Source organism: Cygnus olor, chromosome 1, assembly GCF_009769625.2.
Source record: "Cygnus olor isolate bCygOlo1 chromosome 1, bCygOlo1.pri.v2, whole genome shotgun sequence".
Taxonomy (NCBI): domain Eukaryota; kingdom Metazoa; phylum Chordata; class Aves; order Anseriformes; family Anatidae; genus Cygnus; species Cygnus olor.
The window spans coordinates 64,655,707-64,671,550 of record NC_049169.1 but is presented as its reverse complement, the minus strand read 5'-3'; the positions used below and the strand labels follow the sequence as shown (position 1 = coordinate 64,671,550).

The following is a 15,844-nucleotide window of genomic DNA, read 5'->3' as shown; positions in this document are numbered from 1 at the left end:
TGGGTACACGAGAAAGTCAATAGGAATTTGGCAGGCACGTTTGCAGGCAAACCAACAGACAAAACAGCAGCCGCCATTAAAAAACTTACCGAGCTGAACTGCCCTGAGAAAAGCAGCAAACCCAGAGTGCCTGCTGCTGGCATTGCTCACGAGAAGCACTGAGATGGATGCCGAGCCGGGGTCCTGCCACAGGGTCTGCTGGGGCACCGCACCCTGCCTCTCCAAGGCCCCAGAGCCACCCGCTGGTGGCTGCAGCTGATCTTTGCGAACCTGGGGCCTTTGCCCTGCCCGACCACGGCCGCTTTCTATTCTTGCTTTCCTGTCAGGGCCGCAGTTCAAGGTCTGGAGAGGCGTATGTGGTAAGGGAGCTGGGGAGAAAGTTCTCCCTCCCCGATGCACCTCCCTTGCTACCGCCCTGCCACCCACCTGCGAGCAGGGTGACAGCGTGCTGGGGGAGCTGGTGGAAGGGGAGGGACGGGAGGAGGAGAGAGGGGAGTCTGTGCCTTAACTCTTGCTGTATCTCTTTGGCTCCCGGTGGATTCCCTGCCTGGACTCCGGTGGGACAGGACGGGCTTGCCCGGCAGAACTTGCCAGGTGCAGGTGAGCTGGGCATTTGCTCGCAGAGCAGGTCTGGTGGCTGTGCACACCTTGTCGGCAGTGCCAGTGTCTTTGGTCCTCCCACAGGCAGCTGCTGTGTGCTGGCTGCCTGCTGTGTGCTAGGGAGTGGGCCAGCAACCCTGCCGGGGGAGAGCTGCCAGTGCCACGCAAAGGGAGAGAGGGCTGGAGGATGGTGAGAAATAATCAACTTGGAACAGCCCAGGGGAGAGGCTGATCCTTAATGGCTCCTGTAGGACAAAACAGGCAGCAGTGCCGCCGGGGGCTGCCAAGAAGCTGTGGAGCATGGGGATGCCTGAAGGATGGGCAAGTGGCACTGGAGGCTGCAGCAGAGCAAGAGGAGTCCTAAGACAGGTTGAGAAGAGAGGGGAGCAGACAGAGATGGGGATGGAGGGCAGCGATGGCTAGGTGGTGGTAAATATGGGAGGAAAGGTGCTAGGGCAAGCAGGAGGCAGAGGTGCCCTCTCCCCCCATGCTGCCCTGCAGAGATGCTGGCCCTGTGCTGGCACATGGATTTGGGGCTGCGGTTCCAGGAGGTGTGTTCAGTAGTGTGCTGCTTGTTCTTCCTGCTCAGGGTGTCCCCACATCTGTTCCTGGTTAGAGGTGAAGAAAGGGAGGGCATGGAGAAGGCACAGTCTGTGCATGTGCTAAACTCTGGGCATCTGAGGGTGCGTTTGTGAACAAACCCAGGCAGATCGCAAGGGGGTTTCATAATGCCTGATCTACATCTCCTTAAATCAACAGTGCTTTTAAAGTAATCACAGCTAATCAGGGCTTTCATCCAATGTCATTGGAAATGTTATTGCCCCACTTCTTCCTCTTTGACAGCCGCTGATATGAGAGGCTGAACCTTGGACCTGACCTCTGCAGCTCTGCAAGAGCCCAGCATTGCTGGACTCATGGGCGCAGATACGGTCCTTGTTAAGGGCTGGCTAACGAACCCCGTGCCTTCTCCCTACCTGCCAGTGCTCCTGGGCAGGGCACCAAGCCCACAGGAAAGGTGTGGTGCCCTGCAGTGGAGAGCACGCACATCTCCTCTTGCAGGCATAGGATGCAGTGGCACAGGGTGGGTGGGATGCACGTGCACATGCACTGCTGCAGGCACTGCAGGCAGGGGTGCACAGAGCCCTTACAGTCATAGACAGCAACCTCCTCTCTGCCTGCCCTGATTTTGTGTGTTGTGTCTGTCCTGTGTCTACCCAGGGTCTGCAAGGCTCAGATTTTAGGTGCTGCAGAGGTTAGGGTTTTCATGCACACCTGCATGCTCCCTGAATTTTGCAGCCCCAGTGAGGTGGCTGCAGGGCTCCATTTCCACTGCCCAGGACTCTGTCCTGTCCCCATGGTGTCCCCCCAGCCTGCACAACAGTCACTGCTGCCCCCTGCCCTGGGTTGCATGGGCAACCTGCATGCCCCCTGCCCTGGGTTGCATACTATGGGGTCTTGTGCTACAGGGCAGTGGGGATGGCCAAGGTATAAGCTGAGCAAAGGTCTCAGGTGTATTTGATTCAGTGTGAAGGCAGAGAATGGTTTCTGAACATGTTTACATCCTATTTATGGACTTCATCGGTTAGTCTTGAGTTTTTTCTAGGCTAAGTACAAAACAACCTCTATATCTGTCCTCTACAGCAGGGTCAGTGAACCATGGACACAGGAGACTGAGCCAGCAGGGAGAACAACAGCCTATGCTGCTTTTAGCAAGGGATGGGATGCTGGCAACAGGAAGGTCCAGCCTCTGCTAGGTGCTTGGCAGGCTCTCCTGCTCTGGTAACAGAGGGCTGGGCAGGAGCCATTTTGTCCCTCCCGAGCTGGGGCTGTGTGCTGTGAAGGACGATGCTCGTACTCCTTGCAGCTTGCATCACAGATGTACGTGTTTTTAGCATACCCGCAGTCGCTCCTTATCTCACTCTTGCTGGTGTCAGTAAGCAGCAAACTCACCAACTGCAGGAGCGTGGCCCTGGCTTCACATTGGAGGAAAAGCAAGCAGGGTCTGATCCTCGTGGCAGCCTCCCGTGCCCCGTGAACCTTGCTGAACAGATGCTTTGAGAATGCCCTGTAGCCCACGCAACCTGCAAGTTAATTAAAAGGTGTAAAGAAGTCAGCTAGCTTTCAACAGCTCAAAAAGGAAGGCATTTTAATTTCGACTGCTGTCCTGGAGCTGACCAGTTTTTCTCTTGCTACACCTTTCCTTGCCCTTCTTCTTGCAGCTGCAGTGAGCAGCGCTCCAGCAGTGTTTGGGTTTGGCAGCAGCTGTCCCTATTCATGTCGCTGCTCTCGGACTGTCTGGGAGGCACTTACTCCTACTGCTACTATTTCCCTGTCCAGCTTGCAGATATGACCTACTCCAGCGGCAGCCCTCTTGCACTAATCCAGCTGGGTTTGTTCCCTCAGCTGTGCCCTGGCTCTGCTGCTCCTCACAGAGCCCTGACTTTCTGTCCCTGCTCCCTCCTCCTGCCATCTAAATGCAATGCAGGCTTTCGGCTGCTGACCAACTGCCAGCTCATATCGTGCAACCAGTGAATTTTCTGCGTCCTCCTGCTCCTCCTTGTGTAACACAACCTAGCCTTCCTTCTTTCTGATTCCTCCCTCCCCACCTCAGACTGCAGTTTCTGCGCTTGGCTGCTGCTTATTCCACAACAAACCCAAGAAGCACAAATGTAATGCAGCTGTCTGCAGCGTCGCCTGCAATTCCTCCTCCTGTAGCTCAGGCAACACCTGTGAGTGTCCAAAGGTGCTTTAAGTTGTGTTTCATCTGGTAAGCATTATCTAGTGCTTTTTAAGGATGTCTCAATTGCTGTTTCATTGTTTGCACATAAGATCTTCCTCCTCTCATTTGCCTTGAGATAAAACAGCAGAAGAGGTCAAACAGAGGATGTTAGCTTCCCAGTGGTAGGAACTCCTGCGTGATGGCACTAGGCTTGTGGGAAGAAAAGCTTCAGGAGAATCTCTGGTAGTTTCTTCCTCCTGTGACAAAAACCCAAGCAGCTTCTTTCTCTTGTTCCTCGTCTCATATGAGCAGCCATCAATAAGCCCTTCTTGCCCTGGGAGTGGTTGAGGTACCACCACATTTTGCTTTCAAAGGACACTTTCATTCTTCTCTTTTTCCAATTCCTGCCTCCTCCCCTTAATGATAATCCTGCACCATGCTTTTGGCACGTTGGACTGAACAGGTGAGCATCCACAGTGCTCCAGGTGTGTCCTTGGCCTTGCTTGCCTTGGGTGGCCATACCTGATGGATCCCGTGGTGGTAGGTGCAGGATGACATGGCCCTAAACTCGTGGTCATGGAGACACAGGGATACCTCCGTCAGATACTGAGGAAGGGACTTGTTTACGACTGCCTGCATGCTGCCTGCCCTCTTTTTAGTGCCTAGGGGGATCCAGGTGGGTTCTTATTTTTGCAGCATTAAATCTTGTGGAGAAAAAATTGGGCCGCCTGCATGCACCATGCCTGTTTCTCTGGGTGGAAGGGAAGCCCTCTCTCCTCCTTGGGAAGAGGACAGGTCATGTCTGCCAGGGGTACTCCAGACCTGGAAAAGGGCCCCTCAAAACACCAAGGGATGAAAATAAAGCAGGGCACCTCTGAAAGAGATTGGTGAGGTCTGAGAGAGCTGAGGACAGAAGATGGAGGTAGTGGCTGAATGGGTCCAGGAGAGGGACAGGACAGCATCTTAGCCATGGGAAGAGCTTTATAGCAGAGGAAACAATAGGCTGAGAATGAAGGAGCCAGAGGATTTTTCTCCAAACTTTGGTGAAGGGAGAGCAGAAAAATTGCAGGCAGGCAGTGAGAGACAAAGTTTTTTCTCCAAACTTGTGTATTAAGAACAAGAGAATCTAAAGGGAGATGAAAATGTCTGCGTGTTGGGGAGGATGTAACACAGCTGGTGGCTGGGCTGCTGTGGGAGATTCAGATTGTTCCTAGCTGGAAACAAGAAGTTATTTGAGTCTCCATCTGGCCTGAGAACATATAGGGCAGGAGCACAGTAGGAGCAGACATTCAGGAAAAGAGGCAGGAGGTGTGTGAATAGGCTTTCTCATCGAAACAGCGGGCAATGCAGAGGAGGGAGATAATGGAGAGGTGTGATGGTGTGTCTTGCTTTGCCTGGGAAGGGAGAAGCTGGAGCTCATGCCACAAAGGGCCCAAATTTTAGGCACTGGTTTAATCTACCACCTGTACACTGTTTAAAATGGTCCCTGTTTAAAATAGGAACAATTCACGAGCACAGAATCTCCCTCGCTGGTCTATGTTTTCCCAGCCTTGTTCTCCAGTACAGTGCCTGAGCTTCTGTACTTCATGTTGGCCTGTTGTGGAGCCAGGGGCTGGGCACAGAGTCCCAGCCCTGCTCCAGACATCCCGAGGCTGGTGGCAGGGCTGAGGCTATGGTCTAGCACCCGGGGCACTCGCTGCCTGGAACGGGTGAGAGGAGGTCTGTCTGTGATCTCCCCCTGCCCCGTGTGAGACAGGCCTAACACAAAAACAGGAAAAACACAAATATTAGCAGAAATAAATAGTCTGGCTCTTGGATCCTCCTTGCATTAAAAGAATAAAAGCAGAGAATTAGCTAAGTCCTCTCCTGTCAGCTTCTCATGACATCCTCAATAAGCCCAGACTTAAGCACCATTGTGCTTGATAATGTGCCCTGGACTGCAGCAAATTGGAACGTGCCAAGGACTGTGACAGATCAAACACGTTTCATTAAGTACGAGTTATTTTTTCTCTCCCATTTGACAGTGCGTGGAGCTCTGCTCCTCTCAAAGACGAGGAGGCTGTGCTGCAGCATCTGAATGAACTGATTAGCCAGCTGGCAGGCCTTGCAACAGGCAGGTGGCGTGGAGAGAGGCCTTGCCTGGCTTGCAGGGGCTGAGAAAAGACTGGCAGCAGGACCTGGTGCTTCCACCTCCCCATCCAGCCCAGCAGGAAAGCTAACTGGAGGGGGCAAAGTTGGGGCCGAGAGCACCGCCATGCTGGTGAGCCTAGTTGATGCCTTGCGAGCTCCGCACCAGGCAGCATTTGGTGTACACGCCTTGAGGTCTGGGTTACACCAAGCTCTTTAAATGTGGGGCTAGAGGTCAGAGGACTAATCCAGCATCCCACTCCAGTGCAGATCCACATGTGCTGTAGTACTTGGTGAGCTTGGGGCATTGCAGGCCATACCTGTAGATAGGCGCTTTCTGGCATATAGAGCATAAAGGGCTGGGGAAAGAAGGGAGGTTGCTCCCTTAGTGCCTTGGTGCATCTGCATTTGGCACTGAAAGTGGTGGTGCCCACAATAGTAGTGCCCTATATATAAGCCTTTATTGGAAATAACTCTAAAAAAATTATTTCAGATTTAACAGAGTAAAAGAATCTTTCTGTTTCTTTTTTAGAACATGCACCTTTATAGCCAGGAAAATGGTTTTCGTTGACCCCTGACTGCCTTCCTCCATGCTTTATGTTCCCCTGCTCTTGCCGCAGCTCCCCTTACTGAAGGCAATGTTAATGCTTTGCATGAGATTCAGCCACCTGTGTTCAGAGCCCATGGAAACATGCTGCTGATGTCAAAGGGAATAGGATGGGGTTATCAGCACTAAGGCAGACGGGGGGAACAAAGTCCTGGGCACTTAGAGAGCAATTGCTGTATTGCAGTGTGAGGTCTGGTTTCCTTTCTTTGCTTGAATGACAGGCAGGAAGCACACCTTCTGCCAAAAGCTGCTTGCTTTGCTGTGAAGATTTACTGAAAGTGGTCTTTTCATGTGCAAGTGTCTTTCTCTGCCCCAGGGCCTGATATATCCAGAGGGTTAGCATTTAGAAAATCATTTCATTTGCACTGAGCAACTTAGAGACACAAATGAGACACACCGATAACGATGCTGTCTTGTGTGGAGCAAGTGCAAACGTGGCCTCCTTGCCCTATTGAACGCTGCACCAAAGCAAATGCCGTGGTGTCTGTATGCTGCTGGGCCAGCCTGTTGGTAAGACCATATGTATCGTTGCTGCCTGTTGCCTCAGGCTCTCTGGCAGTCCTTACTGCACATGAGCTGCCTCACATAGTATCTAGCCCCAAGTGAAAAAAATGAAGAGTATGCATAAGGAGGGAGAGAATGGTGTCCTGGTCCTATCTGAAGGTGCAAAAGGTTGTTGGATAGGTTTGGAGGTCCTATAAGGTGGAGGAAGTCAAGCATGGTGAGCTATTGCTCGTTCAGTCCCTGGGCTGAGCTACCTCTAGACCCATGTCTGGACTTCTCCTGGGGGGGGAGCTAACTGCAGTGGTCCCGAGGAGACCCAGGGGCAGAGGAAGGGTTAATCAGTGTGAGTGACGCAGATTCTTGTCCCTGCTGCTCCCTGGTAATGGGGATGTCCCCTTAGGATGCACAGAGGAAACAATAGATGTGCTATTAAAATACCTATCAAACCAACAGCAAGCTAATGTGAAGAGACAAAGCCCTGGTTTCCTTGCACTCGCAGCTGATGGCAATGCAAGCCTTTAACAGGGATGTTACTGCTTTGGAGAGATTTATTTCCAGTGTAGCTTCCTGATCCCAACATGGGAACATCTATCCCTTCTGACACCAGTCAGCCCTTCAAAGGCTAACTTCTGGTCGGCGATGCCACCACCCAGAGGTAGCTACAGTTCGGAGTTCCCTGGCACTGTTCATCATCTACCCTGTTTGTGCTAGGTCTTTGCTTTCCAGCTGGACTCTCACGTGCATCCTTACATCAAGTAGTTCATTAGAGCAAGCTTTTGAGGGGTATTCTTTTAGCTAAGTCAAAGGGAGCTTCCTGTCTTTACACTTCAGCTTCATCTGATCAACGTAAAATGTTGTGAACAAGAAGTTTCGGTCTGGCCTGAGTGAATTTTGGCTAGATTTAGATTGACTAGCCAATTAAAAGGACTCTTTATGTGATACAAAATTATCTCTTGCAACTAGCAACTACTAACTTGCTTAGTTAGGATGACGTGAAGCATAATTCGTGGTTCAGTGTAGGCTGGAGAATGTCTTCCTTGTGCACAGGAAGCACCTCACAGGTCCAGCCACATTCAGTGTGCCTCCTCAGACAGAGGATTTGCTCTGTGTTTCCACATCTGGGCTTTTCCCTACTAACCTTTTCATTGCAGGAACTGAGCTTGTCTAACCTTAGTACATCCTTGCCCAGACCAGAAGCACCTCACAAGTATGAGGGCCTTTTTGCTAATCTCAGGGGCATTATTTCCTTTTTTTGCAGGACTGAGCAAAGAGGTGGAGGTTTGTTGCTCATGCCTCTTACCGAAAGGAGCCTAGGTCATATAAGTGCGTGTGCGTTTTGCTCAGGTGGCAGGCTGCATTGTCATGTAATGTGGTGGCCGAGGGACTGAAGACAGCACTTCTGGCAATGTCCTGAAATAAGATGATAGGGCACCCATTCTTTGTCAGGCTATGCTTCCTTACCATTCCTATCCTGCCCTTTGAAGTTACTCCAGGAGCAAGTTTAGAGGCAGTTGCTGTGTAACATACACGGGGAAGGGAAACCCCTTCTGCCCCTGTGCCCTTCATCAGTTACAGCTCCCTTCTTCTTCATCAGAGCTGCTGTTTCCAAAGCCACAGCCAAGTTTCCAGCAGCAGTGGAGATGCAGAGCACTGGGGTCAGGGTGCGAAGGGGCAGATGGAGGTACACTGAGGCTGATGGGCTGGGAAGGATGAGGACCGGGGCTGTGGGGCAGAAGGCTGAATTCAGGAGTAAGTCTGGTGAAGGGGTGATGCGGGTGGGTCCATCTCACCTGACCAGAGACCTTTCCCCTGTCCCTTCAACACAGGATTTTTGTCCCACTGATGTAACCCAAGGAAAATACTTCTGGCTGATGCTAAATCAGCCATTTTCCAAAGGATGTGGGGAACCCCACGGTGATAACAGGGACAGATCCATTGTGGTTGCTGGTCCCCTCCCTCTTCCTCCCACCAATGTGTCCCACAGCAGCTCCCTGCATCCCGTGCTCTATTTCTCTTTTGTCCCACAGAGCCATGACAAGAGCTGCAGCTAAGGAGGCAGGGCCCAATGGGGCCGTTGCAGCTCCCGAAGAGATAAAAAAGGAGCAAATGGAAGAGCGAGGCCAGTGGAGCAGCAAAATGGAGTTTGTGCTGTCTGTGGCCGGGGAGATCATTGGTCTGGGCAACGTGTGGAGGTTCCCCTACCTCTGCTACAAGAACGGCGGTGGTAAGTTTGCAGCATGCATCAGTTGTCCTCATTCTGTGGGCACTGCAAGACACACTCGTGTCTGGATCTATTTCTCCTACACATTGCGTGCCCCCATATGCAATCCCTTAGTGTCTCCTCCAGCAAGTTGGCTCCTGCCAAAGCCAGGAGCTGAGCGGCACTGGGAGATGAATCCAGCTCCCCAGTGGGTGCTGGCTCTCAAAGCATCTCTCCCAGGTTTGGATGACAAATTGGTCTTTTAGGAGGGGAGCCCTCCCAGTAACTCTTGAAGGCTCTTGGGCATTTAGAGACAGATTTTCTTCTGAAATGACCAGGAAGGTGTGAGGGTTCAGAAAGCCAGCAGCAACCTCCTTCTACATCAGTCCATTTCCCACTCTGTCAGTCACCCCCACCTCTCTCAGGCCCTTGCTATGGAGGAAGAAAGGCTCTGATGGTGCTGGTATACTTGCCAAAGCCTGGTACTGCCTTCCTGGCACCTGTGAGCCTGTTTCCCTCTCCAGGGCACTTATCTCCCACCAGCTCCTCTCACAGTGCTGGTTGCCCTCTGGTTTTAAGGAAACAGTGTTTTATTGTGTCAGTACAACTCAGTTGGCTCCAGAAGCCAGACAACCACAGCTGAAGGGAAGGATTTTCGCAGAGGATGGGAAGAAGAAGGACACTAATGCCTCTTCCCGAGGAGCAGTTCTCCCAGCTGTCAAACCACAGCAGGGAAATTTGTCCCCAGGAAGAATCTGTTCCTCTTCCCTTTTGTTCCTTGTGTCACTGCCCCTTTCATAATAACAATGCAATAAAATCATTGTGTGATTAAACATTATTTTTTCTCATAACAATAAAATGTAACTGGGAAGTAGGAAGGGAATAACTGACCATCACTAACTTTTCTTAGCATGTTCCCCCTGCCTTAAGCATCTTTTCCCTGCAGGCCATGTCACAAAGGCCTTTCTTCCCCAAGGTGCTGTGAGCCGTCACCAGTGGATTACTGATTCAGCTGTTGTTCAGCCCAAGACTACCAAATTCCTGTCCCCTGTGCTGTTACTGGAGTTTTTCCAAATCAAGCTGAAGTCAATACAATGTCTCCTCTGAGCCAAATGGGGGTTGGATAAGAAGGTGGTTTAAGAAAATGAAAATAGTTTTTACTTGAACCTGGCACGTTTTTTAGCAGATGCTCCAGTCTCCTTCTCTGAGGGTTTGATGACAGGCACTGCAGGCAACAAAAGCAAGTCGGAATGGCACAGGAGAATAAATACTGGTGTTGCACCTCATTGAACAGCCCATTCTGCAGTGATGCCTTGAGAGAAAATTCATGTCTTTTGTATACAGAAGGCTTCCTGGGCTCAGATGATATCTTTGCATAGTGTGTGCCTATGGTATCTGGTTCGGTAGTCCTTGCAACTTCTCTGTTAATTAGTGTGGAAAGGCTATTTTGTTCATATTAGATGTCCATTGAATATATATATATATATTTAAATTAAACTACTCTGGAATATCTAATGCTGAGATTCAGAGGTCATCAAGGCTAGGTTTGGGAAAGATTAGGATGGAAGAGTCTTTCGCTCCCAACTCACACACTTCCATTGCAGAAAATAGAAGGTACATTTCTCTCTCTGATGCTCCAGAGAACTAGTTGGCCAACAAACTAGTATGGGATGATACACAGTCTTTCCCATGCCACTAAAAGATATTCTTACCATTGGTAAAGTCCTTGAAGTTGTTGCAAAAAAAGACATTTGCTATCTATAAGAGCTCCACCACTCCCAAACTGGAGAATGGTCTCCTGTCACCTTTCTCCACCTTCAGGTGCAGTGAAACAGTTATAAAGCTGTAAAGACAGATGCCATAAAAACAGTTGTGCTACCTTTCGGAAAGCAACCGAGTGTCTGGTTTCATTTTCAAGTTTCATCTAACTGCTCTGCATTCTGAAGTCGTTGTAAACTTGTAAGGAAAGAGGGCCTATTTCTGGGGGCCCCTCTCAGGGCTGATTCTCCTCCAGTGGAGCAGCAAGCTGGGGAAGAGATTGAAACAGGAGTTTCAGATGGTAACAACCCTGGGAAGGCTAAGGGAGACAAGACGATAGAGGTGTGAGAAGACCCTCATTGCTCAGAGACTAAAGTGGATCAGGCTCTGAGACACAGTGTCCGAGGAGAGGGTCTGGGACCTGCTAAAGGGCTCGTCCGTGTGCAGGATAATGAAGCTGTGCTGTAGATTTGGCATGCAGATGCCTTGTAACATTGCAGGAGCAGCTGCCTCTGGTCTATCACAGGCAGTTCCCGCTCCCTGCTCTGCAAACCTGGATGGAAGCTGTGAACCGGCCTCCCTGCCTCCAGCCCCAGGTCCCCTGCAGCTAAGGCACAGCTGTGTTTAGGGGAAATCTGGATGTTGCTTGTTATTGTAACATTGCTGGCTTAAAAACAAGAGGAAATGTTCCTAATTGCTAATTATCCTTCATGGGAAGGAATTTCAGCATGAATGGCTGTGCTGGCAGGGGGGGAGTGGGCCTGGGGACAAAGCCTGGTCCTGCTGAGGAACGGGCCCTCATCTCTGCTGCCCACACCAGCGCTGCTCCCCAGGCACTGGGGGTGGGAGAACGATGGGGAGAAAGTCTGAGAGATGACAGAAGGGAGGAAAGCAGAGAAACTGAGATCTTAGGAGCAGTGTTGAGCAGAACAACAAAAGTACTGGTGGCAGCAGAACCAAAAAGTAGAGGAAAAAGGAAAAAGAAAAGTTCATATGGCTGAGCATGGCATAATAATAATAATAATAATAATAATTATTATTATTAATTATTATTTTACTATCATTTTATTATTATTTTATACTTATTATTATAGTTTGTCTTTTTTTGCTGCATTGATTTTGTTGGCTTTTGTTTCTGCAAAAACAACTGCTCTCTCCCCCCCTCTGTTACATCAAGAGTTAATCTGAGGGTCATTTCAGGCTGATTTCTCTTGAGCTGTTTCTCTATATTTTAATGAAAAATTGAAGAGAGAAGTTAAACTTTTTCATTTTGAAAATGATGGAAGGATGCTCTTTAGCCATCCCCCTACTTCCATCCTTTCAGTTCAAACTACTTGTCAAATTTGATGTGAAATTTGTCTCAAGCAAATCTATACCCCAGCAAATTTATTATTTACCAAGAAATGTCACCATCCTCCAGGTTTGTATCCTCTGGGCAAGTGGGAGTTTTGCTGTGACTCCCAGGACAGGCATAACTAATGTGGTTATGTGAAACGAGGGCTCCTTGTGCTTTACCTGGCTCCTGCTGAAAGCCACCAGGAGGTGGGGGAGTGACAACAGGGACAACTTCTCCAGTGTGGTCTTTTCTCTTCCCCTCACCCGGCTACTCCTTACCCCTGGGCTCTGGCCAAGACCAAACACAAAAATACTGTGGTAGCACAAGACAGGTCAGGCATGTATTTTTCCAAGAAATGAGGGAGTTAGAGACCTTGCTGTTTTGCACGGGCCACACAGTTAGTTCAGAGAAATATTCGTGTTTATCTAGATGACTCCAACTGTGGCCACAGGTACCTGGCAAGGGGTGGTGGTGGTAAGGTTTTAAAGAGGTTCCTGAGGCAGCATCTCACCCATCTTTGCAGGAGCCTTCCTCATCCCCTACCTCATCTTCCTCTTCACCTGTGGGATCCCCCTGTTCCTCCTGGAGACAGCGCTGGGGCAGTACACCAGCCAGGGAGGGGTCACTGCCTGGAGGAAGATCTGTCCCATCTTTGAAGGTGAGTCAAATTACTGGAATTGCTGGCAGCACTTTCTGGCAGGTAGTGACTCAGAGCCTCTTTTGGAAATCTTATTCTGGTTCTTCTTCTTCTTCTTCTTCTCCTTCTTCTTCTTTTCTTTTTTTCCTTTTCTTTTTCTTTTTTTCTTTTTTAATTTATTTTCCCCTCCCATCCTCTCTCTACCAGCCTCATTTTCTCTCCTGGTGCCTGCTGTGTGTGCAGAGGCAGCAATACCACAACTCCTGTAGGTGACTAAGGGTAAGCGATGCTGGCTCAGTGCTGACAACCAGCTTTAAACAGATGAATTTGGGCTTTCTGACCCAATGAATTTTCTGGTGTCCCAGTGAGTGACAGGCCTAAGCAGGACCCAAGGCTGGAGCTCAGCAGTATCTGCACTTTTGCCCCAGCTCCACACTTAGTACCTCATGGCGTACATCAGCAGTGAGAACCCTTTTTCCCAGAGTCTTTCCAGAAGGAAGAAACTCACCTGCATTTCCTCTCTTTCAAGGCTACAGCTGATTTTCTTGCAGGAGAGGCAGTGTAACGCAGTGACACATTAGTGTCAGAAAAATATTTTCTTGACAGTGAAAGGTTTTCTCTCTCTGTTCCACCATAGAGCTGTCTTAGAGATACCAACAACGTTTCCTGCCTTCATGCACAGTGATAAAATCCTTTCCCTTTCCCAGAGGTAGGTCTCATCCTATTCTCTAGTGACCCATCTGGTTGGTGTTGCACCCTTCTTACCACAGCACGGACTAAGTCTTTTCTGGGGCTAAGATTAACACGTAGCTGGTTGGCATCTTTCTCAAAAGCCTTTGCTTTCCTTCACAGGACTTGGATATTCCGCACAAGTCATTGAGTCCTATCTGAACATCTACTATATCATCATCCTGTCCTGGGCACTCTTCTACCTGTTCAGCTCCTTCACCGCAGTGCTGCCATGGGCCAGCTGCAATAACCCCTGGAACTCAGGTACACTTTCCTCTGGGTGGCTTCTGGTGGGAGCAGGTGGAAACTTGCCTTTCAAGCTGACTCTCCTTCCCAATTCCCCCAAATTATCTGGATTTTATAGAAAATGTTTTTTATTTGTCTAAAAAACATTTTAACTGCAGATGAATGTCTTGGTTCCTGGCATAGTTTTGTAGTTGTAATATGGGTGTCACAGAGAGGTGTCCAGAGGTCTCTTGAGGTGCTCTGTGGCCAGGGACTCCTGTGAAGGCAGCCGTCGTCATTCACCATGGGCAGGTGCCAGGAGGAGTGAGAGGTCTGGCCCTGTGGTTAGCAGTAGGGGACAAAACTGTTTCTGCATGGAGATATTTTGGTCATTGAGCTTTCACTGAAAAATCCACATTTTCTTGAAAGCGAGAGAGGTGAGTCAGGAGAGTTTTTAAGCCAATCTAGTGTCCTCCTCGTAACCCAAGAGCATTTCATTAGCTTTGGCACAACAATTTATCTCACAATTCCCTTATGCTACCCTGCTACTTCAGAGCTACTGGAGCAGCTGCTGTCATGTACTAAACTGTTTTCCTTTGCACGCTCAGCTTTTGGCTGAATCAGTCCAGGCCCTCATGGAGGATTTGCCAGTACAAGTCTCTCAGTGCAGGAACCAGGAAAACAAAACTCTTAAGGCACTCTTCTTCTGGCCTAACCTCATTGTGTTGGCCAGGGGTCTCATTTTCTCATGTCCACAGTTCACAAAACTGTGACCACCAGTGAAGACGTGGCTTTGGTTTTGTTCAAGGCACTCGAGCTGTGAAGATGGGGTAGATGTGAGTCAACCTTCATGGATCAGATGCCCTGACAGGCCTTTTTTTTTTTTACCAAGTTGAACAGGTTGTTTTGTTTTCAGTGCAAAGCCAAGCTGGAAAGGGCTTTGGCAGCAGTTTAGTTCCCTCCCTTTTTCTCTGGGCTGTGATGATTCATTTCTGTGGTGTGTTAAACTTCCCCGCCCTATGGGCCATTTACTCACAGCTTCCTCTGCCCTACATCCCAGCAGAGGTAAGCAGCCTTGTAAATAGTGGATCTGATTCCTTCAGCTCTCCCAGCATGGCTTTGTTTGTGAGGAAACCACAGATGTTCGCTTCACGTGCAGAAGCTTCCCAGCCAGAGCTGGGCTTCTTCTGTTTTCCTGTGGATTATCTTTTGCTTGCCAAATGCATGATGAGGTGCATTTCTTGGATGCATGGCATGTCCTCTGTTTTTAGCAGTTTTACACTAAATGACAGGGTTGGGGGTGGGCTAGCGGGACATGAAGGCAGCTGTGGTGTGTGTGTGAACATATATCTGTATGTGTGCATAGCAGGTGATGTGTAGCTCGGGAGGAGAATGGGATTTTGTATCTTGGCTACTTATAGCGGCTATCCCACAATAATCTACATTTTGCAGCCATCTGTTTTCCCTTTGGCTAGGAATTGCTCTCCCCTTTCCCTCTCTCCTTCCTCTCTCTGGCTACTCCTGGACTGGAACTTGCAGCTGGGGAGAGCCAGTCCTTTATGAGATGCTTAATGAGATACAAGGGTTTAATGAGATGTTCAATAGCATGGAGTGATGAGTCTGTGTGCAGTCAGCATGAGGGTTAGGGTACAGAGGGGAAGGAGCATCCCTCACGGAGGAGCCTTGGAGAATTTCTCTGGCTCATTGGCTTCCTTTTCTTTTGGTAGATCTCTGTGTGGACTTTCTGAATAAATCCAGCTTGGACAACAGGACCATGCCTGCGAACGCCACCTCCCCAGTGGTTGAGTTTTGGGAGTATGTGATCACTTTCCCTCGATTCAGGCTCCACTCTCATCCAAAGGCTGAAGCTGCAGGAATACCCCAGGGTGGGGGGGTTCCCGTAAGGCCAAGTGAGATGCCATGTGTCAGACCCAGGGATGTGTCAGACCTGGGGAGCACAATGCGTGGAGCTGCCATGGAGATCATCACAGATCACCGGGGCACGAGGATTAGATGCACCCCAGAGGCTGCTTGCACTGAGCAGCATACATGCACGCATTCTGGTGTTGAGGTGCCCAGGTGAAAAAGAAACCCCAAAAGAGGATGAGGACTTGCTTTAAGGGTGTGCTTGTGTTGGGTGCTGCAGGCTGTCCTTGGCAGGCAAGCACGAGAGGCCAGAGCAGACTGAACAGTGAAACACAAAGGGACAGAACTGCCATTTCACTTCTGACCATGTCTTGTTTGGTGCCAAAGAGAAGAGGTCCATCAAGCTGCTCAGGGAGGTTTGACTATGGGCCTGGAAGCCATAAAACACCTCTGAATGCAATAAAACACCTCTGAAAGAGGTGTCGTGCATCAGGCCAGACAGTGTCCCAGAGGGGCTCCTTGCTGCATCCCAGAGA

At 49.7% G+C, this 15,844-nt stretch overlaps 1 protein-coding gene across 1 annotated transcript in view; it reads left to right on the top strand.

Moving 5' to 3' along the window:
- The first annotated feature begins 490 nt into the window (after positions 1-490).
- SLC6A12 (solute carrier family 6 member 12) overlaps positions 491-15,844 on the top strand; it is a 33,576-nt gene continuing 18,222 nt past the window's right edge. Inside the window, exons 1-5 of the mRNA XM_040562109.1 lie at positions 491-600; positions 8,585-8,781; positions 12,375-12,509; positions 13,341-13,481; positions 15,170-15,257. Coding sequence (XP_040418043.1) covers positions 8,589-8,781; positions 12,375-12,509; positions 13,341-13,481; positions 15,170-15,257 — 557 coding nt within the window. The 5' untranslated portion in view covers positions 491-600; positions 8,585-8,588. The remainder of the gene's footprint in view (positions 601-8,584; positions 8,782-12,374; positions 12,510-13,340; positions 13,482-15,169; positions 15,258-15,844) is intronic.